Here is a 27,644-nt window from a genome sequence, read left to right as displayed (position 1 = left end):
CTGCATGCGGCCTGTGTACCTATATTTAACATTAGGTACGCAGGTCGTGCCGCAGTATGCGGATGGTGCCGCATGCGTCGTTTTGACGATGCGGCGACCATCGTAGACTCAGCCATGTAGCTTTTTTTTTTTTCCGCATCGTCAAAACGACGCATGCGGCACTATCCGCATACTGCGGCACGACCTGCGTACCTAATGTTAAATATAGGTACACAGGCCGCATGCAGAAGTAGGCGGAGCTAGCGGCGGAGGTGCGGTGGGGGGCGGGGCTTCATGGAGGAAGTCCGCAGCCCGCCGCAGATCAGGTAAACGCTAGTGTGAAACTAGCCTAAGCAAATGTTCCCCAATGCATTTACAATGTTTTTACATTCAGAAATAAACTAAAAATTGCAAAAGTCAAGTTTTTTGATAATCCCTGGTACTTTGCATGAATGCCTTCTGTTGTAGTGTCCTAACTTGTACCTTTCTGCTGCTTATTGAGATAATTTTGGAGTTGATTTGTGGACCCTTGATGGACCAACTAAAAATAATAATATGAGCTGCTATGAACTATAAACTTATAAAGAGGAAACTTTATTTTCAGACATCAGCAGCAAATTATCTTAAACGGTCACTGTTTCAATAAACTTAGTCTCATTAGCAAATGACTAACAAAATTGCAAAGTACTTTATGTACTTAAAATTACGCTTTCTGTCTGAACAAATGAGTCCAAGGTTCCGGCCATAAAGGGTTTCCCTTCTGCCTTAACTTGTTGTCCAACGCATCTTGTCAATTATAATCTAACACCGAGATGATTACAGGAACTTGAGCAGATGTTTCTTTCTGCTCCTGCTCTCCTGTCTGTGAAACTGCATGAACTTCGGATGGTGTTTGTCTCTTCGCCTGTCTGTAAAATTGCATACAGGTATAACTGAGACGTGGGCTTTCAGTTTAGGGCAAACAAGCCATTGGACAATGACAAGTGCAAGAAGTGCTGATAAGTGAGGTAAGGGAACTTTAACTACCTATAATACTGGCAGAATGCTGATTAACAAGATCTACACACTCAAAAAGAGTGAATGGCAAGTTACAGAGCATGAAAACTGGGACATTCCTGTTACCTGCTAGACTAGTATGACAGTCAAAGCAGTAGACACTTAAAGCAGTTTGTCTTGTTGGGGAGGAGGGCATGAAACCCATTCTCCTACTCTGATTTTGGGTGAAATGACAGTTACACTTTCAGTCTGACAAAGCCAAAAATTTTACATTATAAATATTAAGTTGGTCCAGCAAAAAGTGTCACCAAGTGCAGAAAAACTTGGTTCCTCCAATTCAGACTAAAAAGGAATCAGCACTACACATGACTTATTGCTTATGGCTGTGAATCACTCCTTTATTAGATTGCAAACGACTCATCTTATTGAAAAACAGACCACCCAGAAACGGAAACACTAATAGTGTTCCAGGCTAAAAGGGTGTAACAGCTTAATATCCAATGTCAAAGACACTTACTTAGGAGAAATGTGTGTAAGTAGATTGTATGGGAGGAGAGAGCCAAGATTTTGGCATGTAGTATAGTTGTGAATGTTATGAAATGTTCATATCTATATAACAACCAGAAACCAATGCATCGAAAATGGCATTACAAGCCTACACCTGTGTTACAGCATCAGTAAAGGACATCTGAGCATCTCAAACACTTGGAAATAGTTGGCGAGAGATTCTTGAACAAGGCAATTTTAGCCTGTGAGAGAGGAAGTGGTGAGGTTAGCCTCGTCATGCCAAAGACCCGCCCTTAGCAGAGATGGCAATGATCCAGCTGGTAAATGCCCAAGTCTTCTCGCGGAAGGTCACAGCACCAGAACTGCTCAAATGTCTCACAGCAGACGCCACACAGCAGTGTTTCTGAATAACAAAATACAATACTTGTTAGTTCAACAGTTCACTTTGTTATTTTTCCCTTAATTCATTATTTTTATTACTTCAGGCTATACTACTCTCCAGACCTTTATTACTTGTAAAGAAAGTTAGCCAGAAATTAAGGCTAAACTTTCCTTTCACTGAGACACTTCTGCCAAATGTTCCTTAGTAACAGACAGAAATGGCACTCTTATACTAGCTACATATGAGGTGACCATTTGTTCCTATAAGAAGCATGTCTCGAAATGTTACAATTCATAGTAGAAGTTTACAATACAATTAACACAGGGTGGATATATCATTAATGCAACCTGTACAGCCACAGAGGGGCCCAGAATGTAAGGGGGACCAAGTCTACTTCTAAGGCAGTTGGGATTGTGCATATGATGAGCTATTGAATTGCAAAGGCCCATGAATTGTTCTTGTGCAAGGGCCCTCTTCTGTCCATGTCCACTCCTGCTTTAACATATGTATGCTTATATGTAAAACTTAGCAATTCTATCAAATAATGTCAACATAAACTTAAGCAGAAATAGCATCAACTTCTAATGATATAAACAGAGTTAAAAAATTGGATACATAAAAAATTGATTATTTTTGACCCAAGACGATATAATTTATAGATCACGTTCGAGATTCAAAGCATGTAAAAGGTGATTTGTGAGACTCAATGGACAATAGAAATTAGACTTCTTTTTCTAGGACATGTAAAGAAATGGGCCCCGATTTGTCAAAGCGATTACGCCATAAATCTGACGTTAAATGGTTTGAAAAGTGGCAAAGTTTTTGCGCAATGCGCACATGTGGACGTTTTCTTACAACTTTTAGTAGTTTCATACCAAATTCAGTCAGCTCCACCAAAATGGGAGAGCTGTAGGTTACCCTACATCATAAATCTTACTCTCAGACTTGGACTGGCACACCGCCCTCTTATATGAGCAGTAATTGGCACAATACACTTGATTCACTATATACAGACAAAGGCAGCAACTTATTAAGTTAACAATCAACCCAGTTTATTGTTATGTAAATTTGTGAATGAGGGTAAATTCATATTTGCATGTAGCTGAAAAGTGGGGCCCTAGAGTTGATGTTACTGTGGGCCCTTGGCACCCCAGTCCAAAACTGCTTACTCTAGCCCCTGGCTGAAGTAAATTTTGTGGCGAGGAGCATGAAGGAGCACAACACTTTTAAGTTGTGCCTGATTCATTAAAAGGAGCATGCTTAATAAGACAGGCACCACTAACTCCAACATGCCCCCTCATCAAAACTGACATGGACAAAGCTGGTCTTGATTAATAGGGGCCTTAGTGTTTAATGAATCCATACCTATGCCTAATATCAAGAATGGAAAACTTGACCTAACAATAAACCTTAAAGGGGTTTTCCACTACTATGATACTGATTAACTATCCTTTGAATAGGTCCTCAATATCAGATTGTGGCGGGTCCAACACCATGTACCCCCACTGGTCAGGTGCCTCCATCTCTAACAGTGGCAGGTTGTAAATGTATGGAGCAGAATGCCATCGGTTAGTAGCCACTCCCAAGTACTGTAGATCAGCTCATATTTAGATGAATAGGAGCTGATCTGCAGTACCCCCCAGACCAGACACTAAACAGTGTGACAGAGCGGTGGTGTTCTGCGTCATACACTTACTTCCTGCCACTCACTACCTGAGCTAGTGACAGCTGATCAATAAGGGCGCCTGTTGTCTGGCCTTACCTATTTGATATAGATGACCTATCCCATGATATTGGTTATCAATATAGAGGTGTAAGCCCCCTTTCATTGTACTGACCTGAAGAATACAAGTCACACTTTATGGTTCTTGGAAGAAAAAATAAAGACTGAAAAATGGCCATGGTGAAAAGGGAAAGCCAATGAAAAATATTTATTGTCATAAATTAGGTGATAAAAGTATGATCGTTGGGGGACCCCACTAATGGGACCTCCATCAATTTCTTGATTAGGGGTCCTGTATCTCCTCCTCTCTGTATATAACAGTAGTAAGCAGAAATTTGACCAGAGCTGTGGTCACTCATACACACTCTTCCATTCATTGTCTATGGTGACAATGAAAAGAAATGATGAATCCAAAATTAAAAATCACTTTACAACATGTCATCTGTGTAATTCTTGCATTTTAGCCCCAACAAATATAACACCACCAAATTTCCACAAACCTGCTTATTATTAGCCTGGAATATGTCACTGACGCACAGGTGCTTCAGATACAGTACAGCTTTTTGTATGTTTCTGAAATAAAAATAATAATTAATGAGAACTTTTGTTTATATGAATTGAACATTTTTAATATATTATATCAAGATATTTGCAACATGATAAAATGTGATTGCATGACATGTAGGGATAGGGAGTCCTCCCAGTAATAAGATATAAAATGCCCTTTATTGTACATGACTAAATAAAATGTAAATATTAATGAGCTGCAGATGTTACAGGCCCAAAATCTGAGGATACTCTTGTGGCAATATAGACAGAACCTCCAACTGGACCTATTGACTCAATCTTCACTACAAATATCAGGTTCAAATCTTCAAAAGTTTCAATTTAACCAAATGTATGCTGTCTTGTGACAAATATAAAACATATATGTTGTGGGATGCAGCAGATTTTTCACTAGAGCTATCCAGGACTTAAAAATCTGTACTGGCGAGCACCATTTTCCTTTTAGTGTTTCTGTGCGTTTCATACATATTAGGATGTAAGCCAAGGGGTCCTTTGGTAACCACCTTGCAACAGCAATAGCACAAGAAGGGCAGGGAACAAGAGATAACTGGAGGTTTAAAATCATGAAATGGATATTTTTAAAGGCAGTCTGTCAGAATGATCCCCTTCCCCTAAAATTGTTGATATGGTAATGTTGTTCTCTGAAAGATAAAATCATATTACCACTAAACACATTTACTCAGGCAAACCTGTTGCTCCATGACTTAAAAAGCGTTGTTTTAATCCATATGCCGATGAGGTTGAAGTGCCTTTAGAATGTCAAAGCACTTCCCAAGCCTCTGCCTCCTGGGCTCTTTTCCTCGCTCAGCCCGGAGGCTTATTTAGGGGGAGGGCAGCTGGGGCATGTGCCTCTGGCGCAGCCAGCAGGTGGGCGCAGTCGGACCACCTAATGCGGCGGTCCGCAGTGTCTTTCCTGGCGGCTGCATTCTGCTGCCCCCGGACTGAGTCGGCTGTTCTCTGTGCCAACTGTCAAGCTGACAGTCGGCAAAGAGAAGCTGCAGCATGCCGACTCCCAGGCATCAATTGTACTTGCATCTTACAGATGCAAGTACAACTGAGGCTCTGACTGCTGGGTCAGAGCCACATGAGCAGCGTGATCAGATCATGTGATCACGCTGCTGACGTCACTCACCCGTGCTGCAGAGGTGAACACTGGTGGTAAGTACTCAAGTGGAGCTGAAGACAATTAAGTGCCCGGGGGAAGATTCATTATGTGTGGGGAGAATCTGAGTGGGGATGGGGGATTTATTGTGTGTGAGGAGAATCTGAGTGGGGATGGGCGGATTTATTGTGTGTGGGGAGAACTTGAGTGGAGATGGGGGATTTATTATGTGTGGGGAGAATTGGAGTGGGGATGGGGGGATTTATTGTGTGTGGGGAGAATTGGAGTGGGGATGGGGGGATTTATTGTATGTGGAGAGAATTGGAGTGGGGATGGGGGTGTTTAATGTGTGTAGGGAGAATTGGAGTGTGGATGGGGGTGTTTAATGTGTGTGGGGAGAATTTGAGTGGGGATGGGCGGATTTATTGTGTGTGGGGAGAACTTGAGTGGGGATGGGGGATTTATTATGTGTGGGGAGAATTGGAGTGGGGATGGGGCATTTAATGTGTGTGGGGAGAATTGGAGTGGGAATGGGGGGATTTATTGTGTGTGGGGAGAATTGGAGTGGGGATGGGGGGATTTATTGTGTGTGAGGAGAATTGGAGTGGGGATGGGGGGATTTATTGTGTGTGGGGAGAATTGGAGTGGGGATGGGGGGATTTATTGTGTGTGGGGAGAATTGGAGTGGGGATGGGGGGATTTATTGTATGTGGAGAGAATTGGAGTGGGGATGGGAGTGTTTAATGTGTGTAGGGAGAATTGGAGTGTGGATGGGGGTGTTTAATGTGTGTGGGGAGAATTTGAGTGGGGATGGGCGGATTTATTGTGTGTGGGGAGAACTTGAGTGGGGATGGGGGATTTATTATGTGTGGGGAGAATTGGAGTGGGGATGGGGCGTTTAATGTGTGTGGGGAGAATTGGAGTGGGAATGGGGGGATTTATTGTGTGGGGAGAATTGGAGTGGGGATGGGGGATTTATTGTGTGTGAGGAGATTTGGAGTGGGGATGGGGGGATTTATTGTATGTGGAGAGAATTGGAGTGGGGATGGGGTGTTTAATGTGTGTAGGGAGAATTGGAGTGTGGATGGGGGTGTTTAATGTGTGTGGGGAGAATTGGAGTAGGGATGGGGGTGTTTAATGTGTGGGAAGATTTGGAGTGGGGATGGGGGATTTAATGTGTGTGGGGAGATTTGGAGTGGAGATGGGGATATTTATTGTGTGTGGTTAGATTTGTAGTGGGGATGGGGAAATTTAATGTATGGGGGAGATTTGAGGACACAAAACGAGCAAAGGGGGAGATGAGGGGCATGCATGAGGAAACAGTATGGGGGAATGGGGGGCATGTATGAGGAAACAGTACGGGGGAATGGGGAGCATGTATGAGGAAACAGTATGGGGGAATGAGGGCATGTATGAGGAAACAGTACTGGGAAAGGGGGGCATGTATGAGGAAACAGCATGGGGAATGGGGGGCATATATTAGGAAACAGTATGGGGGATGGGTGCAGACAGTATGGGGAGCGAATGGGGGAATGTATGTGGACACAGTATGTGAGGGAGTGAGGGTGATGGGATGTGTGCAGGCACAGTATGGGGAATCAGGTGAGCAGGCAGTATAGAAAGTGAGAGGGGTAAATATATGAGGAGACAGTATGATGAACAGGGGGGATGTGAGAGGAGAAAGTATGAGGAGGGAGGGGAATAGTGTGAGGAGACAGTATGGGAGGAGAAAAGTGAGAGGGCACAGAATAGAAACTGAGTAGTGGGGGCATAGCATGGAAGGACAGTGTAAGGGCACAGCCAGGAGGGGACAGTATACCAAGGAAGGGGGAGTGTGATGAGCGAGTACAGTATAAATACTGGGCCCTATAAGGGGGACACAGTATGAGATGACAGTGTGAAGAGGGGGCGGGGCCGGTATGGAAAGGAGAGGTCAGTGTGAATAGCATGTACCATAAGAGGGACAGTGTGGGGGTCATATTTTGTGCAGACAATATAGCGAGGGGCAATTTTTTATTCAGGAGCATTATAATGATACTTCTATTTTTAAGGGCATCATGTGGAGATATTCTGCAAAAGAGGGGAGAAGATGGAAGTCTGCAGAGATGGCTGTGGATGAGAAAACTCATCATGGGGTCTGGACAAGATGAAGAAAAGAAGGAGAACGACTCCAGAGATGACGTCATCTATAAGGTACCTGGATGTAAATGTCATTTGTGATACTAACTAATTTTTCATCCTTTTATTTGTTAGGAGCATTAAAGGGGTTGTCCAGGTTTGTAATGAGTCTGCAGTAATTGTTTGTGATTTCTGAATTCTCACAGTGCGCACTGCACACTGTCAGGATTCTCTCATGCTGGCGATTTACAAAAATGCGGTCACGTACTGACTAGACATGTGTGGCCCCAGTCAATCAAAATGAACTGAGCGAGGCTGGGCACGTCTAGTCGGAATGTGGCCAGAAGTATACAAAACGCATGCTTGTGCTGACATGACTGTCCACCGGCAAGAGAGAATCCTAAAAGTGTGCAGTGCATGCGTTGTGAGAATTCAGAAGCCTGCGATGTCAGGATTCAGCTCTGCAGGATCCAGTAGTCATCACATGGACACTTCACTCATATGCGACTTTCATACTTATGGTCCTGTGACAACGAGCTTCTCATCCTGCTTCTCTCAGTTTTTCACTGAACATTGAAAGCATTAGGAAGAGTAGCTCATGGGTACATGACTGATTGTGCAAATCCCATATGTCCTAGGGGAGGGGGGCGCCAAACTGAATTCTTGCCCTGGTTGCCAGAAAACCTAGATACACCTCTGGCTCAACCTCTGCTTCCTCTGCGTGACTGACAGTCCACTGGCTGCGAAGTAACATTTTCTTTCACAGAGCACCATAACCATATAAACAGTTGCACGACAATTGGATGAAACTGACAGATTTACTTTAGGTTGTGACTACACAGCAACATTGGCTGCGACACAAGTAGCACGGCCAAATAATGCAAGGGGTTGCTGCTATGTAGCAGCACATACAATCGAATGGGGTTGCATTGTGACCCCAAGGTTACTGCAACGCTGAGAAGCAAGTTGCAAAAAATTATACCTGGTAGGATTTTTTTGTGACTTGCTTGTCATGGTCACAGTACCTTTGTGGTTGCAATGAGACCCTATTCACTTATATTGCACTGCAATGAAGCAGCGACACCTATCAATCTTTGACCACTTAACCTGTGTACAAAAAAAATCAAGCCTGACACTTTTCCTCTTCTGGAGGTTGGGATTCATCTAAGTTAATACCTTAGTCCTTCCTGTGATTTATTATATGCATTCATATTTTTTGTATTGAAACAAAGTGTGAACTGCAGCATCAGTTATTTTGGAAGTATCAAGAATTGCCACTGCTTAGTCAAAGTTGGAGAGTCTAGACATTTTGCTATCAGAACCTCTATAGAAGCTTCAGGTTTTGAACCTGAAACTATAAGCAATCATATTTTAGCATAGAAATAAGATACGCTAATCAGCCTTTTATACATTTCCATGGTGGGTATTTCTCAGGCTACCATGTTACACCAAAAAAAAAGGTTTATGGAAGGGAGTGGCTCAGACCAAACTAAGCACATAACCTGGAAAAGGACATACAGGTGCTTCTCACAAAATTAGAATATCATCAAAAAGTTAATTTATTTCAGTTCTTCAATACAAAAAGTGAAACTCATATATTATAGAGTCATTACAAACATAGTGATCTATTTCAAGTGTTCATTTCTGTTAATATTGATGATTATGGCTTACATCCAATGAAAACCAAAAAGTCATTATCTCAGTAAATTAGAATAATTAACAAAAAACACCCGCAAAAGCTTCCTAAGCTTTTAAAAAGGTCCCTTAGTCTGTTTCAGTAGGTTCCACAATCATGGGGAGGACTGCTGACTTGACAGATGTCCAGAAAGCAGTCATGGACACACTCCACAAGGGGGATTGACACAAAAGGTCATTGCTAAAGAAGCTGGCTGTTCACAGAGTGCTGTATCCATGCATGTTAGTGGAAAGTTGAGTGGAAGGAAAAAGTGTGGTAAAAAAGGTGCACAAGCAGTCTTGTAAGTATTGTTAAGAAAAGGCCACTCAAAAATTTGGGGGAGATTCACAAGGAGTGAACTACTGCTGTAGTCATTGCTTCAAGAGCCACCACACACAGACTTATCCAGGACATGGGCTATAAGTGTCGCATTCCTTGTGTCAAACCACTCATGACCAATAGACAACGCCAGAAGCATCTTACCTGGGCCAAGGAGAAAAGGAACTGGACTGTTGCTCAGTGGTCCAAGGTGTTGTTTTCAGATGAAAGTAAATTTTGCATTTCATTTGGAAATCAAGGTCCCAGAGTTTGGAGAAGAGTGGAGAGGCACATAATCCAAGCTGCTTGAGGTCTAGTGTGAAGTTTCCACAATCAGTTATGGCTTGGGGAGCCATGTCATCTGCTGGTGTAGGTCCACTGTGTTTTATCAAGACCAAAGTCAGCACAGCCGTCTACCAGGAAATTTTATAGCACTTCATGCTTCCCTCCACCGACAAGCTTTTTGGAGATGGAAATTTCAGTCTCCAGCAGGACTTGGCACCTGTCCACACTGCCAAAACTACCAATACCTGGTTTAAAAACAATAGTATCACTGTGCTTGATTAGCCAGCAAACTCGCCTGACCTTCACCCCATAGATTCCCTATGGGGTATTGTCAAGAGGAAGATGAGAGACACCAGACCCAACAATACAGATGACCTGAAGGCTGCTATCAAAGCAACTTGGGCTTCCATAAACCCTCAGCAGTTCCACAGGCTGATCGCCTCCATGCCACGCCGCACTGAAGCAGTAATTGATGCAAAAGGAGCCTCAACCAAGTATGGAGTGCATTTACTGAACATACATTTCAGTAGGCCAACATTTCGGATTTTAAAATCATTTTTCAAGCTGGTGTTATAAAGTATTCTAATTTACTGAAATAATGACTTTGGGTTTTCATTGGCTGTAAGCCATAATTATCAACATTAACAGAAACAAACACATGAAATAGATCACTCTGTTTGTAATGACTCTATATAATATATGCGTTTCACTTTTTAAATTGAAGAACTGAAATATATGAACTTTTTGATAATATTCTAATTTTGTGAGAAGCACCTGTAGCTGGTATAAAATCACAGATTTAGTGTTTAATCACTTCCTCCATTCTGCAAAAACTGAAGTTTAACAAACTCCCTTTAAAATACTCTCATCCTAGTAATTTTCATTTGGATGCGTTTGTGCATACATAAGATATTGCATTAACTATTCTGAAACCTTTTTTATTAATATACAAATAGGGAAAGGCATATTCACATGTAAAACGCCATGGAATAAATGGCGCTATAAAAATGCATAATAATAATAATGGTCTCCGTTACCCAGTAGTCTGATGTAAGACTCTCACATTAATTGTGCTTCTGTACCTGTATGGATCCAGTTTATAGCATATACATTGGGCATTTTTTACATATTATGCTTGATTATATAGGTCTGACATATTCTGTAATGTTTTACAAACATTAGGCCAGACTCAACAAAGCTTGTGCTCGAGTGTTCTAGTATAAAAAGCTTTGAAAAGTCACAAAATTTTGATGCAACTTAAGGCTGCACTAATATTTTGCGACTTTTGGCATTAACATGCCATTTTCACCCAGCTCTAGCAAAGTGTATGGAGGTGGGGTGGGACAGAGGGCACGGCAAAAACCACTCGTCAAATTCATGACGGTTGACTACACCAAGAATATTACACAAGACTGTACTAGAATTTTGGCAAGCTGCACACAGAGGCACATGACACTCATCCAAGGCTTCTGATTAATAACTCTTCACAAATCAGGAGCATCTGACTCTAGCACACCTCTTCATCAAGACCAGTCAAATCACTATAGGGGCTCACATTTTAAATTCTCTATCAATATTGCCCATTTACACTTGCTGATAGCAGGCTAGTGTAGTAAGTGCCAAATAAATACTGTATATTCAAGTCATTCTAGTTGGTTTACTGTCCTGTTTACACATGAAGTCACCCAATGAATATTATTGCTGGAAGTTTACCATGTCACATAATCAGAAACAAGTGTTCCTACGGTTGCATGCTTGCCAATCATCGGCTCCTGTTAAACTCCTGTTAAAAGGGCCATTTTGGATTGTGGAAAGAAATGTAGCAACTGGAGAAAACTCAAGCAGAGACAGGAAGAACATACAAACAGATCCAAGCAGAATCAGATTTTAACCCCGGACCCCTGTGCTGCAAGGTCACTGTGCTGTTTTGTGCATATATACTTTTTATTATGTGAACTTTCATTCACACATTCTTCTATCATGCTGATAAACCACATTGCGAATATTTAGCAATAATTTGTATTTTAAAAACATAACGTACCTTTGATGAAACCTTCTGGTTAATAATATAGTGCATTTTGGAGTCTGTTAACCACGGATGTTTAAGAGCTTCACTTGCACTCATTCTCCAGCTAAATAGAAAATAAATAATGATAAAAATAATAATGTCATCTTATGAATACATAAACATTAATAATGTGTACATTGGTAATATGAATATAGTGGGAAACATTACTGAATATATCATTACAACACTCATAACACTAACACTTAACACTTCCTGTAAATGCCCTTTATAAAATCATACTTACCATTTTTCCTTTATCAGCAACTTGCCGATGAACTCTTTAGCATGATCTGAGATATTTTTGAATTCTTCTCCCTCAAAGTCAAATTGAGATACAATGATGTTGTTTAGTGTTTCATTGTCATCTTCCCCTAAAAATGGTGAGAGCCCGCTTAACCTAATGATTAAAAAAAAGATAACGTTTGAGATGCAATCCAAATTAAATTGATGATAAATTTTAAACCAAACAAAAAAAAGCCATTAAGTATGTATAAAATTAATGATTTATTGAATTAGTTGATTTACAGTAATTAATATTATTCTTTCCTGACCACCCTGGTTGACAGTGTCTGGGCCTCTAGGATTAGCTACATTTCTATTATAGCACAAAGCCCCTACTAATATTCTGCATAGCTGCCTCATTGGAAAACTGCTTCTCCTTGAGAACAACCAGCAAATGGAATGAAGTCTGTTGGCAGCTCTCCCTAAGAAAAATATACACTTAGCTCTACTCCAACATGAAGAAGACGAGTGCCATCTATAGGTTGCATAGTCGTCCTGTAAATTCATTTCTTCATCCAAGAGGAGTCTGACTTGGGTGTAGGCCAGATATATCCATGGATTTATTTACTTTCAGTCAGTTATGTAGCACACTCTGTAGTGCTATGCACAAATTGTAACCACTTTTCTTGTCCCTAAGGGATATTACAATCTAATTTCCCATAGAAATACAGTTATGCTTTTAGTTTATAGAAAGTAGGAGCGCACCTATACAAACAAGAGGAGCAGGCAAACAACCTCCGTGCAGATGGTGCTCTGGTGTGGAATCAAGTCAAACTATTACACATTGTACAAAGCAACTTGACATGAATAGCAAATTATGATCTACACAGCAGTTTTTAGAAGTAGGTAGAGCCAGAAATGGTAACTATATTATTAATGATAATTGAATGAAACTGACTGCCAATAGTGGGGGTCAAAAATGGTACCACACAATGCTAGTGAATGAAATTGAACCTATGCCATGTACATTGTGGTCTGTAAGAAGTGCACAATATGGAGCACAATGGGGGTTGGAGCTAAAACTGTTACCAAACTTTGCTAGTCAATATAATGTATCCTATAAACATTGTCGTCTATAAATAATGCACAATTCGGAGTATAGTAGAGGTTAAAAGTTGGTACTACATGATGCTAATCAATGGGAGTGAACCTATGCTGTGTATGTTGTGATCTATAAAAAGTGCACAAAACGGAGTATAGTTGGAGTCGGAGATGGCACTCTGATACTTTCTTAGTTCCATTTTACAGCAAAAGCCGTGGTCCATAAAGAGGTTACAATTCAGCACAGGAATCTCATTGTTGAAAGTTATTAGTCAAGAGAAGAGTACTAAACAATTTCCAAGGCATTGGATATACCATGGAACTCCCTGAAGATGGTCACAACAGTGGCATTGCCTAGAACTTAAAAAATGATAACCAGACAACACAAAAATTGGTTTGGGAATCTACCAAGTGGCCTACATCAACATTAAAGGAGCTGTAGGAATTTCTGGCAAGTACTGGCTTTGCACTGCACTTGACAACAATCTCCCGTACTCTTCATATGGCCGACTCATGGAGTAGAGTGGCAAGATATAAGCCTTTTCTTTTAAGGAAAATAACTAAGCCCAACTATGTTTTGCCAAAACCAACACCAAGTCTGCCCAAAGCATGTCGGAAGTGTTTTAAGGTCTGATGATATCAATGATGACCTTTTTGACCACAATTTAAAAAAACTTTACACTGCAGACACCATACCCAGAGTGAAGCACAATGGAGGTAACATTATGCTTTGGATTTTTTTTTTTTAGCAGCTGGAGCTGGAACTTTAGTTAAGGTGGGGGAAATTATGAACAGTTCCAAATATGAGTCAGCTTTGCTAAATATCTGAAGATAAAAAGAAATATCATAGTTCAGAAAGAAAACGATGCTCCAAATCAACAAAAGTATGATTTCGCCAGAAGATCATAGCTTTGGAATGGCCCATCCAGAGCTCTGATCTGAATACAATTGAAAATATGTGGGTGACCTGAAGAGGGTGCTTTACACAGGAGATGCCCTTGCTATTTGACAGATTTATAGCAAGAAAGAGTGGGCCAATTCTAGATGTGCCATGCTGATAGTTTCTTACCTAAAAAGACTAAATGCTGCCATAAATTCAAAGGGTACTTCAACAAAGTATGAGTTTAAAGTGTGCATATTTATGCAATCACATTATTTTAGTTCTTTATTTTTTTTCACCTGAAAATAGTTCAGTTTGTTTTTCAATGGATTAGTACAGATCTTGGGCTACATTAATGGTGGAAAAAGCTCTGAAATTATTTTTCTTGGCATGATTTTTTAAATGACAAAACCTGGCATTTTAACAGGGGTGTATAGACATTTTATATTTGCTGTACTTGGATAACTCATTTAGACTATGACAAGTTTACTTTTTTCAGCCAGTGGTGTGACTATAGTGGATATAGCGGTTGCAGTCGCACCAAAGCCCTGGAGCCTAAGGGGGTCCAAAAGGTCTGTTTGGCCTACATAAGAAGACAAATACTATTAAAAACCCATAATAATTGGTTGCCCTGTTGAAGATTTTGTATTTTTGTATTGGGGCCCACAAGCTTCAAGCTACTTTTTACTGCCTACAATTTGCAGGTAAAACTAGCTCATTTCTCTTTATTATTCATTATTGGAATTTGCCACAGGGAAGTATCACTGGCCTGAGATTAAATGTGGAGGGCATTATTTGGGTCCTATTTATCTCTTGTCTAGTGGTTACAAACTGGTTGATGTGAGTGTAGTGGGAGTTAATAAGCAAATTAGTAACTTTTAGGTTCATATGGAAATTGCTGTGTATGTGGAGGAGGACAGATGCTGTTCCGCTCAAATGTTTGGAAATATATTGGGAAGGTGAAACAAAATTCACTATTGTTCCATTTATAAGTCAAATGATTTTCATTGTATATTAAGTACATTCAGTCATTCTGCTATTGCATATATAACTTTCAATATGTTTATTATCTGCCAATCTACAAGACTAAACTTGTATGGAGACCACAGGTCTCTTATTATTTCCATTCCAAATATGTTGTATGTAACATGACTGCAGACACTCTATTTAATGGATGATAATGAAATTTGCTGTTGGCTCACTCTATACATGAAAAGATAAAAATATTTATCTTCAGCTGCCCTCACTGTTCCAACTGCGCCACCCATGTTTTTCTTTAAAGACCGGTAGAAAAGCCAGTTCAGCAAAAGAGCCTTCATAGGCTAGAAACCAAATGTAAATTCAAGAAAAAATGAGATAAAGCATATTTCACACAAAACAGACTTGAGTTTTTGGCCAACTCACAGCATGTAGGCAATGACTCCCACACTCCACATGTCTGTGGGAAAGGAGACAAAATCGTAGTTCACAACTTCAGGGGCAAGGAACTCTGGAGTACCAAAGTGCACTTTCAATTTTTCCCTTGGCTTATACCTAGAGCATGAATAAATGAAAGATAAAATATAATTTCAAAGGAATGACATAGCATAAAATTTCCCAACAGAGGATCGGGTTTTGGCCGCATAGTAAATACATTCCGAACAACCTACTCTGCAGGAAGAATAAAGTCTGACACAGAACATAAACACAGCTCATAGATACAGTGACTAATAACTGGAATGGAACAAACTGGCAGGCAACGTTATAGGAGAAATGCTTACAGGGCTAGTCCACATAAATCACATCTAAGCAGAGCCTGTAAACAATATGACAGACTGTGCACTGCAATTGAAATGTTTTCAGTCTATGGCTAAATAATTAAAGCTTGATACAGGAGAATAAGCGTGCACAGCAGTTTTACCTGTGATAATAAATGATATGTTGAAATAATTTTGTTTTATTTTTGCTAAATATTATCCTTGTGCTCAAACAAACTAGACAATGAAACCCATAGCAGGAAGGTTGCGCCACGTCGTAAAATATCTTTTTTAACACACTGGCCTAAGAGGTACAGAATTGAATTAATACTCAAATATCTAATTATTTAAAGCAACACTGTCATCAGGTTTTTCCAATATAAACTAAAGACATCACCTTTAATGCCTCTTTTAACCCCTTAGTGACAGAGCCAATTTGCTGCCCAATGACCAAGCCAATTTTTACAATTCTGACCACTGTCACTTTATGTGGTTATAACTCTGGAACACTTCAACAGATCCCACTGATTCTGAGACTGTTTTTTAATGACATATTGTACTTCATGATAGTGGTAACATTTATTCAATATGACTTGTGTTTATTTATGAAAAAATGAAAATATGGCGACAATTTAGAACATTTAGCAATTTTCAATCTTTGAATTTTCATGCCCTTAAATCAGAGAGTGGTGTCACACAAAATACTTAATAAATAACATTTTCCACATGTCTACTTTACATCAGCACAATTTTGTTAGGAAGTTATAAGGGTTAAAAGTTGACCAGCAATTTCTCATTTTTCCAACAAAATTTACAAACCATTTTTTTAGGGACCACCTCACATTTGAAGTGATTTTGGGGGGTCAATATAACAGAAAATACCCAAAAGTGACACCATTCCAAAAACTGCACCCCTCAACGGGCAAAACCACATTCAAGAAGTTTATTAACCCTTCATGTGCTTCTCGAGAACTAAAGCAATGTGGAAGAAAAAAAATGAACATTTTACTTTTTTCACCAAAAAATTATTTTGGAACTAATTTTTTTTATTTTCACAAGGGTATCAGGAGAAAATGGACCACAAAGTTTGTTGTACAATTTCTCCTCAGTACGCCGATACCCTATATGTGGGAAAAAGCCACTGTTTGGGTGCATGGCAGGGCTCAGAAGGGAGTACCATTTGATTTTTTGAATGCATAATTGGCTGACATCAATGATGGCACCATGTCGCCTTTGGAGTCCCCCTCCAAGAGATGTACCAACCCTAAACCCAACACATCCCTAACCCTAATCCCAACCCTAACCACAATCCTAACCCCAACACACCCCTAACCCTAATCCCAACCCTAACCATAACCCTAACACACCCCTAACCCTAATCCTAACCCTGACCTTAACCCTAGCCCTAACCCTAACTTTAGCCCAACTCTAACCCTAATGGAAAAATGGAAATAAATTAATCTTTTATTTCCTTAGTTTTCCCTATCTAAGGGGGTGATAAAAGAGGGTTTTATTTACTATTTTTTTTATTTTGATCACTATGATAGTGTCTATCACAGTGATCAAAATGAACCAATAAGAACATTTTTCTGCTTTTTGCCGGGTGCCGGCCAGCAGATCTCGGCGGGCGCACTGCGCATGCGCCCGGCATTTTCTCCAGTAAGAAGATGCCGGAGGACATCACGGGGGGATTCCTGGACTCCAAAGGCAAAGGGGGGCGATCGGGGAACTGGGGGACCCTATTTCTCTCTTTTTTGATGTGCGATCACATCAGAGAAGAGAGAAATTAAATGGAAAATCTGATTTATTTTTTTTGCGGTCGCTGTTATACCATTACTAACAGCGATCGCAACACTGGGGTCGGTAAAAAACAATCCAAATCATGTTCCCTGGAGTCTTAGCTGACCCCGGAGAAATCCCGACACTGGGGGCGTTATACACTTTTTCCACAGTGCTGATAATTAACGGCGCTGTGGTTTAAGTACCCTTAACTGCCGCCATGAAAAGGCGTATTGGCGGTCATTAAGGGGTTAAAGCAGTCTAGGAAGCTGTATATATATATATATATACTAGACTGTGGCCCGATTCTAACGCATCGGGTATTCTAGAATATGCATGTCCCCGTAGTATATGGACAATGATGATTCCAGAATTCGCGGCAGACTGCGCCCGTCGCTGATTGGTCGAGGCAACCTTTATGACATCATCGTCGCCATGGCAACCATTATGACATCTACGTCGATACTGTGCCCGTCGCTGATTGGTCGAGGCCTGGCAGCAGACTGTGCCCGTCGCTGATTGGTCGAGGCAACCTTTATGACATCATCGTCGCCATGCTGTGTCCGTCTCTGATTGGTCGAGGCCTGGCGGCCTCGACCAATCAGAGACGCAGGATTTCCAGGACAGACAGACAGACAGACAGATGGAAAAACCCTTAGACAATTATATATATCTATATATATAATTGTCTAAGGGTTTTTCCGTCTGTCTGTCTTTCTGTCTGTCTGTCTGTCTGTCCTGGAAATCCCGTGTCTCTGATTGGTCGAGGCCGCCAGGCCTCGACCAATCAGCGACGGGCACAGCATGGCGACGATGATGTCATAATGGAAATCCCGCGTCTGATTGGTCGAGGCCACCAGGCCTCAACCAATCAGCGACGGGCACAGTATCAACGTAGATGTCATAATGGTTGCCATGGCGACGATGATGTCATAAAGGTTGCCTCGACCAATCAGTGACGGGCACAGTCTGCCGCGGGGACATGCATATTCTAGACGATGGCGACGATGATGTCATAATGGAAATCCCGCGTCTCTGATTGGTCGAGGCCGCCAGGCCTCGACCAATCAGCGACGGGCACAGCATGGCGACGATGATGTCATAATGGAAAACCCGCGTCTCTGATTGGTCGAGGCCGCCAGGCGACGGGCACACTCTGCCGCGAATCCGCCTCGACCAATCAGCGACGGGCACAGTATCAACGTAGATGTCATAATGGTTGCCATGGTGACGATGATGTCATAAAGGTTGCCTCGACCAATCAGCGACGGGCACAGTCTGCCGCGAATTCTGGAATCATCATTGTCCATATACTACGGGGACATGCATATTCTAGAATACCCGATGCATTAGAATCGGGCCACAGTCTAGTATATATATATGTGTGGTAATATGGTGGGGGGCGGGATTATGTGTGGTAATATGGTGGGGGGGCGGGATTATGTGTGGTAATGTGGTGGCGGGTGGGATTATGTGTGGTAATGTGGTGGGGGGTGGGATTATGTGTGGTAATGTGGTGGGGGGCAGGATTATGTGTGGTAATGTGGTGGGGGGGCGGTATTATGTGTGGTAATGTGGTGGGGGGGTGGAATTATGTGTGGTAATGTGATGGGGGGCGGGATTATGTGTGGTAATGTGGTGGGGGGCGGGATTATGTGTGGTGATGGGGTGGGGGCGGAGCTACTGTACAGGGGGCGGGATTATGTGTGGTAATGTGGTGGGGGGTGGAATTATGTGTGGTAATGTGGGGGGTGGGATTGTGTGTGGTAATGTGGTGGGGGGCGGGATAGTGTGTGGTAATGTGGTGGGGGGCGGGATTGTGTGTGGTAATGTGGTGGGGGGCAGGATTGTGTGTGGTAATGTGGTGGGGGGCAGGATTGTGTGTGGTAATGTGGTGGGGGGCGGGATTGTGTGTGGTAATGTGGTGGGGGGTGGGGTTGTGTGTGGTAATGTGGTGGGGGGGGCGGGATTGTGTGTGGTAATGTGGTGGGGGGTGGGATTGTGTGTGGCAATGTGGTGGGGGTGGGGTTGTGTGTGGTAGTGTGGTGGGGGCGGGATTGTGTGTGGTAATGTGGTGGGGGGGCGGGGTTGTGTGTGGTAATGTGGTGGGGGGGCGGGGTTGTGTGTGGTAATGTGGTGGGGGGCGGGGTTGTGTGTGGTAACGTGGGGGGCGGAGTTGTGTGTGGTAATGTGGTGGGGGCGGGGTTGTGTGTGGCAATGTGGTGGGGGGCGAGGTTGTGTGTGGTAATGTGGTGGGGGGCAGGGTTGTGTGTGGTAATGTGGTGGGGGGCAGGGTTGTGTGTGGTAATGTGGTGGGGGGGCAGGGTTGTGTGTGGTAATGTGGTGGGGGGGCGGGGTTGTGTGTGGTAATGTGGTGGGGGGCGGGGTTGTGTGTGGTAATGTGGTGGGGGGTGGGGTTGTGTGTGGTAATGTCGTGGGGGGCAGGATTGTGTGGTAATGTGGTGGGGGGTGGGATTGTGTGTGGTAATGTGGTGGGGGGCGGGATTATGTGTGGTAATGTGGTGGGGGGCAGGATTGTGTGTGGTAATGTGGTGGGGGGCGGGATTGTGTGTGGTAATGTGGTGAGGGGACAGGATTGTGTGTGGTAATGTGGTGGGGGGCAGGATTGTGTGTGGTAATGTGGTGGGGGGACAGGATTGTGTGTGGTAATGTGGTGGGGGGCGGGATTGTGTGTGGTAATGTGGTGAGGGGACAGGATTGTGTGTGGTAATGTGGTGGGGGGCAGGATTGTGTGTGGTAATGTGGTGGGGGGACAGGATTGTGTGTGGTAATGTGGTGGGGGGCAGGATTGTGTGTGGTAATGTGGTGGGGGGCGGGATTGTGTGTGGTAATGTGGTAAGGGGACAGGATTGTGTGTGGTAATGTGGTGGGGGGCAGGATTGTGTGTGGTAATGTGGTGGGGGGACAGGATTGTGTGTGGTAATGTGGTGGGGGGCAGGATTGTGTGTGGTAATGTGTGGGGGCGGAGCTACTGTGCAGGGGGCGGGATTTGCGAGTAATCACGATGCCTCTTATATATATAGATATATATACAGCCTCAACACATGTGGGGATTGCGTAACAAACAGGCAACCTAACACAATGTGTTTCCATATTAAAAAACATTGCTCTCCAAGATGGCAGCTGCATCTTCTATTACACAGGCACTGAAAGCGTTCAGCGCAGGTGCAGATAGAGGAGATTCTGCTGCTTGTTTCTATGCCTGTGCTGGATATTCTCAATGTCTGCACAGGGGAGAACTCAACCGCCACACCCTGGGAAATAATAGACTCAGTTATATGTTTCTACGTGTCTCCTAAGGGAAGTTGTGGATTAAGGCAAGTCCTGAAGAGCATTCAGGTAATATGTCTTTAGATATCACAGTATAGCACCTCTGAAATTTGGGGCCCCTAACGTAAAAGTGGTGACCAGAACGATTGCTATGACCAACACATACATTTTTCTTTGAACAGTTTTCATATATCGCACCCAATGTGTCTAGCAAGCATAAACAAAGTTACAAAGTTCTTTTATGACAGTAAACACAAAACAACAATCACATTTTTTTCAGCTCCTCTCTGGATACCCTCTACAGCGCCCACATTACCATGATCTCAAGATCAAACATTTACCTTCTAGCCAAGCCAAAATCAATAATTTTGATTTGATAATCTGCTCGACTCACGCACATAATGTTCTCTGGCTGAAATCAAATGAGAAAGAAGTAACAATGTTACTAAGTGAAACTATGCAATTAGCTTTAAGGTTACAATGTTCTTGTTGCCTTATTTATGGAATAAACTATATTATATATAACAGTGTTGGACTCGGATGCCTAGGGTCCACCAGTAACATTGACTCTAAGGGCCAAGTGTACAGCTACATGCAGATATTACATTACCCTTAGTATAAAATTTAGCTATGCATCTATATAATAATAAACTGGATAGTTTGTTAATTGATTGATTAGATGCTGCATTTGCTTGTCATAAAGAATCTAATGAATCAAGTGTATTGTGCCAAGTATTAATAGCTCAAATAGCGGATGGTGGGCCGGCCCGACACCTACACAGGGACCCACCAGTCAAATCATCTGTTGTCCGGTGGGTCAGTCCTAACTTGATATATAAGTATTTGAAAATAAGTATTTGATACACTGCCAATTTTGCAAGTTTTCCCACCTACAAAGAATGGAGAGAACTGTAATTTTTATCGTAGGTACACTTCAACTGTGAGAAATAGAATTAATTTGCATTTTATTGCATGAAATAAGTATTTGATGCAATAGAAAAACAGAACTTAATACTTGGTAACGACATTTTTGTTTGCAATTACAGAAGTCAGACGTTTCCTGTACTTCATGACCATGTTTGCACATACTACAGCAGGGATTTTGGCCCACTCCTCCATACAGATCTTCTCCAGATCTTTCAGGTTTTGGGGCTGTTGCTCAGTAACATTGAGTTTCATCTCCCTTCAAAGATTTTTCATTGGGTGTTCAGGTCTGGAGACTGTATAGGCCACTCCAGGAGCTTGAAATGCTTCTTATGGAGCCACTCCTTAGTTGCTCTGGCTGTGTGTTTTGGGTCATTGTCATGCTGGAAGACCCAGCCATGACTCATCTTCAATGCTCTTACTGAGGGGGGAGGTTGCTTGCCAAAATCTTGGAATACCAGACCCCATGCAGCCTTCCTTCAATACAGTGCAGTCGTCCTGCCCCCTTTGCATAAAAGCACCCCCAAAGAATTATGTTTTCCCCACCATGCTTCACGGTTGGGACGGTGTTCTTGAGGGTCTAACCCATCCTCCTTCTTCCTCCAAACAAGGTGAGTGGAGTTGATACCAAAAAGTTCTATTTGACAACATGACTTTCTCCCAAGCCTCCTCTGGATCATCCAGATGGTCATTGGCGAACACAAAATCGACAGTCATCTTGTGGGTTTTTTTTTCATTCTCTAAGAATTGCAACAACAGTTGTTGCCTTCTCATCAAGCTGCTTGCCTATTGTCCGGTAGCACATCCCAGCCTTTTGCAGGTCTACAATTTTGTCCCTGGTGTCCTTAGACAGCCATTTGGTCTTGCAATTAATAAAAGGAAATGAGTGCAGAGTAGGAGGCTTCTTTAAAAAAAACTAACAGGTCTGTGAGAATCAGAATTCTTCCTGGTTATTAGGTGATCAAATATTTATTTTATGCAATAAAATGCAATTTAATTATTTACGTATCATACAATGTGATGTTCTGGGTTTTTTAGATTCTGTCTCTCACAGTTGAAGTGTACCTATGATAAAAATTACAGACTTCTCCATTCTGTGTAGGTGGGAAAACTTCCAAAATTGGCAGTGTATCAAATACTTATTTTCCCCAATGTAATAAGATGATGATGATGATATTAATTGTACTTTTGGAAATTTCTATATCTACTGAATATATACTAATATGGATTTCATACTGTACTTAGACCTAAATACTATGCTCATACATAGCAGGATCACAAATGAGAACAGATCAGGCACAAGATGAGTATACTTCCCAGTCCAAGTCTATAGAATTTCATTCCAAAGTATATTGTAATAGTAATATGTCTAGATATGCTTAAATTGACTATACCTTAAGATCCAAGTGTATAATATACATTTGATGCATGTACTGAATCCCTTCACAGATTTGCTTTATAAATAATATCGTGTCCACTTCTGAGAGATTGCAGTTCTCATCAATAATTCTGTCAAATAATTCTCCGCCATCTACACTGTTGAAAAGGATATAATCCACATGAATATATAACCCAAGGTATTATAAACAAACCAAATAATTTGACTCATGTTGTTTAGTTTACATATATTTTTATGTGTTTACTTAATTTGATATTTAAGTTCCATTGACAAATTAGGAAACTAAATAATAAAAAGATTATTGAATACTAGATGGTGGCCCGATTCTAACGCATCGGGTATTCTAGAATATGTATGTATGTATGTATATAGCAGCCACATAGTATATAGCACAGGCCATGTAGTATATAGGAGCCATGTAGTATATAGCAGACAAAAACTACGTGGCCTGTGCTACAGTATATACTATGTGGCTGCTATATACATATTGTAGAATACCCGATGCGTTAATACAGGCCACGCAGTATATAACACAGCCCAAACAGTATATAACACAGCCCACGTACTATATAACACAGCCCACACAGTATATAGCAGCCACGCAGTATATAACACAGGTGACGCAGTATATAGCACAGGCCACGCAGTATATAACACAGGGCACATAGTATATAGCACAGCCCATGCAGTATATAACACTGCCCATATAGTATATTGCACAGCCCACGCGGTATATAGCACAGCCCACGCAGTATATAACACTGCCCATGTAGTATATAGCACAGCCCACGCAGTATATAACACTGCCCATGTAGTATATAGCAGCCATGGTAGTATATAACACTGCCCATGTAGTATATAGGAGCCATGTAGTATATAACACTGCCCATGTAGTATATAACGCAGCCTACGCAGTATTTAGCAGTGTGGGCACCATATCCCTGTAAAAAAAAAAATAATGAAAATAAAAAATAGTTATATACTCACCCCCTGAGATCCATCGAAGCTCCGACGATCGCTCGCGGCTGCCGCCATCTTCCGTTCCCAGGATGCATTGCGAAATTACCCAGATGACTTAGTGGTCTCGCGAGACCGCTAAGTCTTCTGGGTAATTTCGCAATGCATCTCTGGGAATGGAGATGGCGGCAGGCGCGAGCGCATCGTCAGACGCCGGAGGGTGAGTATAGCAGGTTTTTTTTATTATTATTATTTTTAACACGACATATTTTTACTATTGATGCCACATAGGCAGCATCAATAGTAAATAGTTGGGGACACACAGGGTTAATAGCAGCGGTAACGGAGTGCGTAACACCGCGGCCCATTACCGCTGCCATTAACCCTGTGTGAGCGGTGACTGGAAGGGATTATGGAGCGGGCGCCGGGCACTGACTGCAGGGGAGTAGGGGAGGGACTAATCGGACTGTGCCCGTCGCTGATTGGTCGCGGCAGCCATGACAGGCAGCTGCTGAGACCAATCAGTGACGCGGGATTTCCATGACGGAAGTTGAGGACAGAAAGACGAAAGTACCCCTTAGACAATTATTATATATAGAGATACATTCTTAACGGCAAACATTTCCTTTAAGAGACAAAGTGTTTTGGGTAAAAAAAAAAATCAGAAGGTATATTATTATAGTATTACTTCTTGCTGCTGATTTCTGGCCCTGTATATAAAGCTTTGGAGGTTCATAAGTCAACCACTGCTGTTATAGGGGCATAGAGGGGTGACCCCTCTTAACCTCTTAAAAGGGTTTTTTGTTTTCCCTGGGAGCAGTTTGTTTTAACCCCTTTCTGACCTCGGACGGGATAGTACGTCCGAGGTCAGAACCCCCACTTTGATGCAGGGCTCCGGCGGTGAGCCCGCATCAAAGCCAGGACATGTCAGCTGTTTTGAACAGCTGACATGTGCCCGCAATAGCGGCAGGTGAAATCGTGATTCACCCGCCGCTATTAACTAGTTAAATACCGCTGTCAAGCGCTGACAGCGGCATTTAACTGGCGTTTCTGGCCATCCGGCCGGAAATGAGCGCATCGCTGACCCCGTCACATGATCGGGGGTCAGCGATGCATCAGAATGGTAACCATAGAGGTCCTTGAGACCTCTATGGTTACTGATCCCGGCTAGCTGTGAGCGCCACCCTGTGGTCGGCGCTCATAGCAAGCCTGCAATTCAGCTACATAGCAGCGATCTGATGATCGCTGCTATGTAGCAGAGCCGATCAAGTGGTACCAGCTTCTAGCCTCCCATGGAGGCTATTGAAGCATGACAAAAGTAAAAAAAAAAGTTTAAAAAAATGTGAAAAAAATAAAAAAAATATAAAAGTTTAAATCACCCCCCTTTCGCCCCATTCAAAATAAATCAATAAAAAAATCAAACCTACACATATTTGGTATCACCGCGTTCAGAATCGCCCGATCTATCAATAAGAAAAGGATTAACCTGATCGCTAAATGGCATAGCGAGAAAAACATTCGAAACGCCAGAATTACATTTTTTTGGTCGCTGCGACATTGCATTAAAATGCAATAATGGGCGATCAAAAGAACGTATCAGCACCAAAATGATAGCATTAAAAATGCCAGCTCGGCATGCAAAAAATTAGCTCTCAACTGACCCCAGATCATGAAAAATGGAGACGCTACAGGTATCGGAAAATGGCACAATTTTGTTTTTTTTTAGCAAAGTTTGGAATTTTTTTTCACCACTTACATAAAAGAGAACCTAGACATGTTTGGTATCTATGAACTCGAAATGACCTGGAGAATCATAATGGTAGGTCAGTTTTAGCATTTAGTGAACCTAGTAAAAAAGCCAAACAAAAAACAAGTGTGGGATTGCACTTTTTTTGCAATTTCACCGCACTTGGAATTTATTTCCCGTTTTCTAGTACATGACATGCTAAAACCAATTATGTCGTTCATAAGTAAAACTTGTTTTGCAAAAAATAAGCCCTCACATGGCGATATTGATGGAAAAATAAAAAAGTTATGGCTCTGGGAAGGAGGGGAGCGAAAAACAAACCCGGAAAAACGGAACAAACATTTTTCTGACACTGGAAAACCCTTTTAAAGGGAAGATGCTTAGATTTTTATTTTTGTATTAACAGCTTTCCCAACCTGTAATATTCCTTACCTCTAATGCTTCTATCCACTTGGTATGTTACCCCGCTGTCCCAACCTGTGACATTCCTGGCTGCCACGGGGTAACTCTTAACTCTGATCTATCCTTCCTACCGACTCCACCTCAAAAATATTTCCAGGATCTGTACATTCCTTAGTCAAGAATCTGCAAAAACACTAGCACATGCCCTCATCTCCCATCTCCCACTACTGCAACCTCCTGCTCTGTGGCCTCCCTTTTAACACTCATGACATGTGAAACCGGCCTGACACTGTAGTTGTCAGTATCACTGACAGTCACCAACAAAATGGCTCCGCACTGTGATCCTAAACTTCATCCTTCTTTGTCCTTTTGCAAATACCCAGAAGGTGATGTCACACATGTGAGCAGACCCCGCCCACAATTACTGCAGTCATAAAGTGAGCCAGAACTACAATAGGTTTTCATGGCAGATTTCAGCAGCTGCTCCCTCCTAGCGTTTAAAAGTGGAAAATATCTAACCTTTCAAAATTATTTTTCATATTTTATGTCTTTAAAAACAAATGATAATTTAAAAAAAAAATTAAAACATTAATACTTTACATTTTTTCAATTGTTGAAATTTTTTTTGTGGCAACTTCCCTTTAAAGGCAAATTGGGAGCTTTAATATTTATGTATTACATTACTGGCAATTCAATGGAACGGCTGTCATGCAATACTACATTAGCCCTATAGGGGCCACTGCAGGTAAACTGTCTTCCTAGCTTCAGCTTCCTCCAGCAAATTCAGCTGATTGTTATAGAGGGTATATTTTCTGACGAGCTTCTTTAAGGCTAATATATGCCTTTATTAAGTATCATATTTGAAAAAACTGACCGTCACATCCATACATAGACTAAGTGTGAACAGGTGCTGAACCTAGAGTAACCAACTCATATACAGTCAAGTAAAAAAGGCAGCACACTGCAGCGCTAAGACATGCAAACATGAAACATGAAAACTGAACTGCATTACTGCACTTGAAATATGAAAAATGAGAGCGTTTAGCGCATAAAAATGGCCAATTTTATGTGTACCTGGTAGCCACTTTACGGCATCTGTCTTATATCAGGTCCTACGCTTGCCTTCCTCGCTGAGAATAAACGTCTCCATGTGAATGGGTACCTGTGAAAACCTCTGCCTAGACTCTTATTCTCTATCTCTGTGGAGGGGTATTTAGCCTTCTGACCGAGCACTCCGCCTCCTTGCCACATGTGTTTTAATTGCAGAAAGGTCCAGTACCCCTCCACAGAGATAGAGAATATGAGTCTAGGAAGAGGTTTTCACAGGTACCCATTCACATGGAGACGTTTATTCTCAGCGAGGAAGGCAAGCGTAGGACCTGATATAAGAGAGATGCCGTAAAGTGGCTATCAGGTACACATAAAATTGGCCATTTTTATGCGCTAAACGCTCTCATTTTTCATATTTCAAGTGCAGTAATGCAGT

The 27,644-nt window shown here is 42.0% G+C and overlaps 1 protein-coding gene across 1 annotated transcript in view; it reads right to left on the bottom strand.

Moving 5' to 3' along the window:
* Positions 1 to 323: 323 nt before the first annotated feature.
* The window catches only part of MYLK4 (myosin light chain kinase family member 4), a 92,106-nt gene continuing 64,785 nt past the window's right edge, over positions 324 to 27,644 (bottom strand). Inside the window, exons 8-14 of the mRNA XM_077267643.1 lie at positions 23,048 to 23,189; positions 21,071 to 21,141; positions 15,328 to 15,456; positions 11,965 to 12,117; positions 11,694 to 11,784; positions 4,088 to 4,160; positions 324 to 1,885 (exon numbers count right to left, since the gene is read on the bottom strand). Coding sequence (XP_077123758.1) covers positions 4,113 to 4,160; positions 11,694 to 11,784; positions 11,965 to 12,117; positions 15,328 to 15,456; positions 21,071 to 21,141; positions 23,048 to 23,189 — 634 coding nt within the window. The 3' untranslated portion in view covers positions 324 to 1,885; positions 4,088 to 4,112. The remainder of the gene's footprint in view (positions 1,886 to 4,087; positions 4,161 to 11,693; positions 11,785 to 11,964; positions 12,118 to 15,327; positions 15,457 to 21,070; positions 21,142 to 23,047; positions 23,190 to 27,644) is intronic.

This window comes from Ranitomeya variabilis, chromosome 6, assembly GCF_051348905.1.
Source record: "Ranitomeya variabilis isolate aRanVar5 chromosome 6, aRanVar5.hap1, whole genome shotgun sequence".
Classification (NCBI taxonomy): domain Eukaryota; kingdom Metazoa; phylum Chordata; class Amphibia; order Anura; family Dendrobatidae; genus Ranitomeya; species Ranitomeya variabilis.
This window is presented reverse-complemented; position numbering and strand designations above follow the sequence as displayed.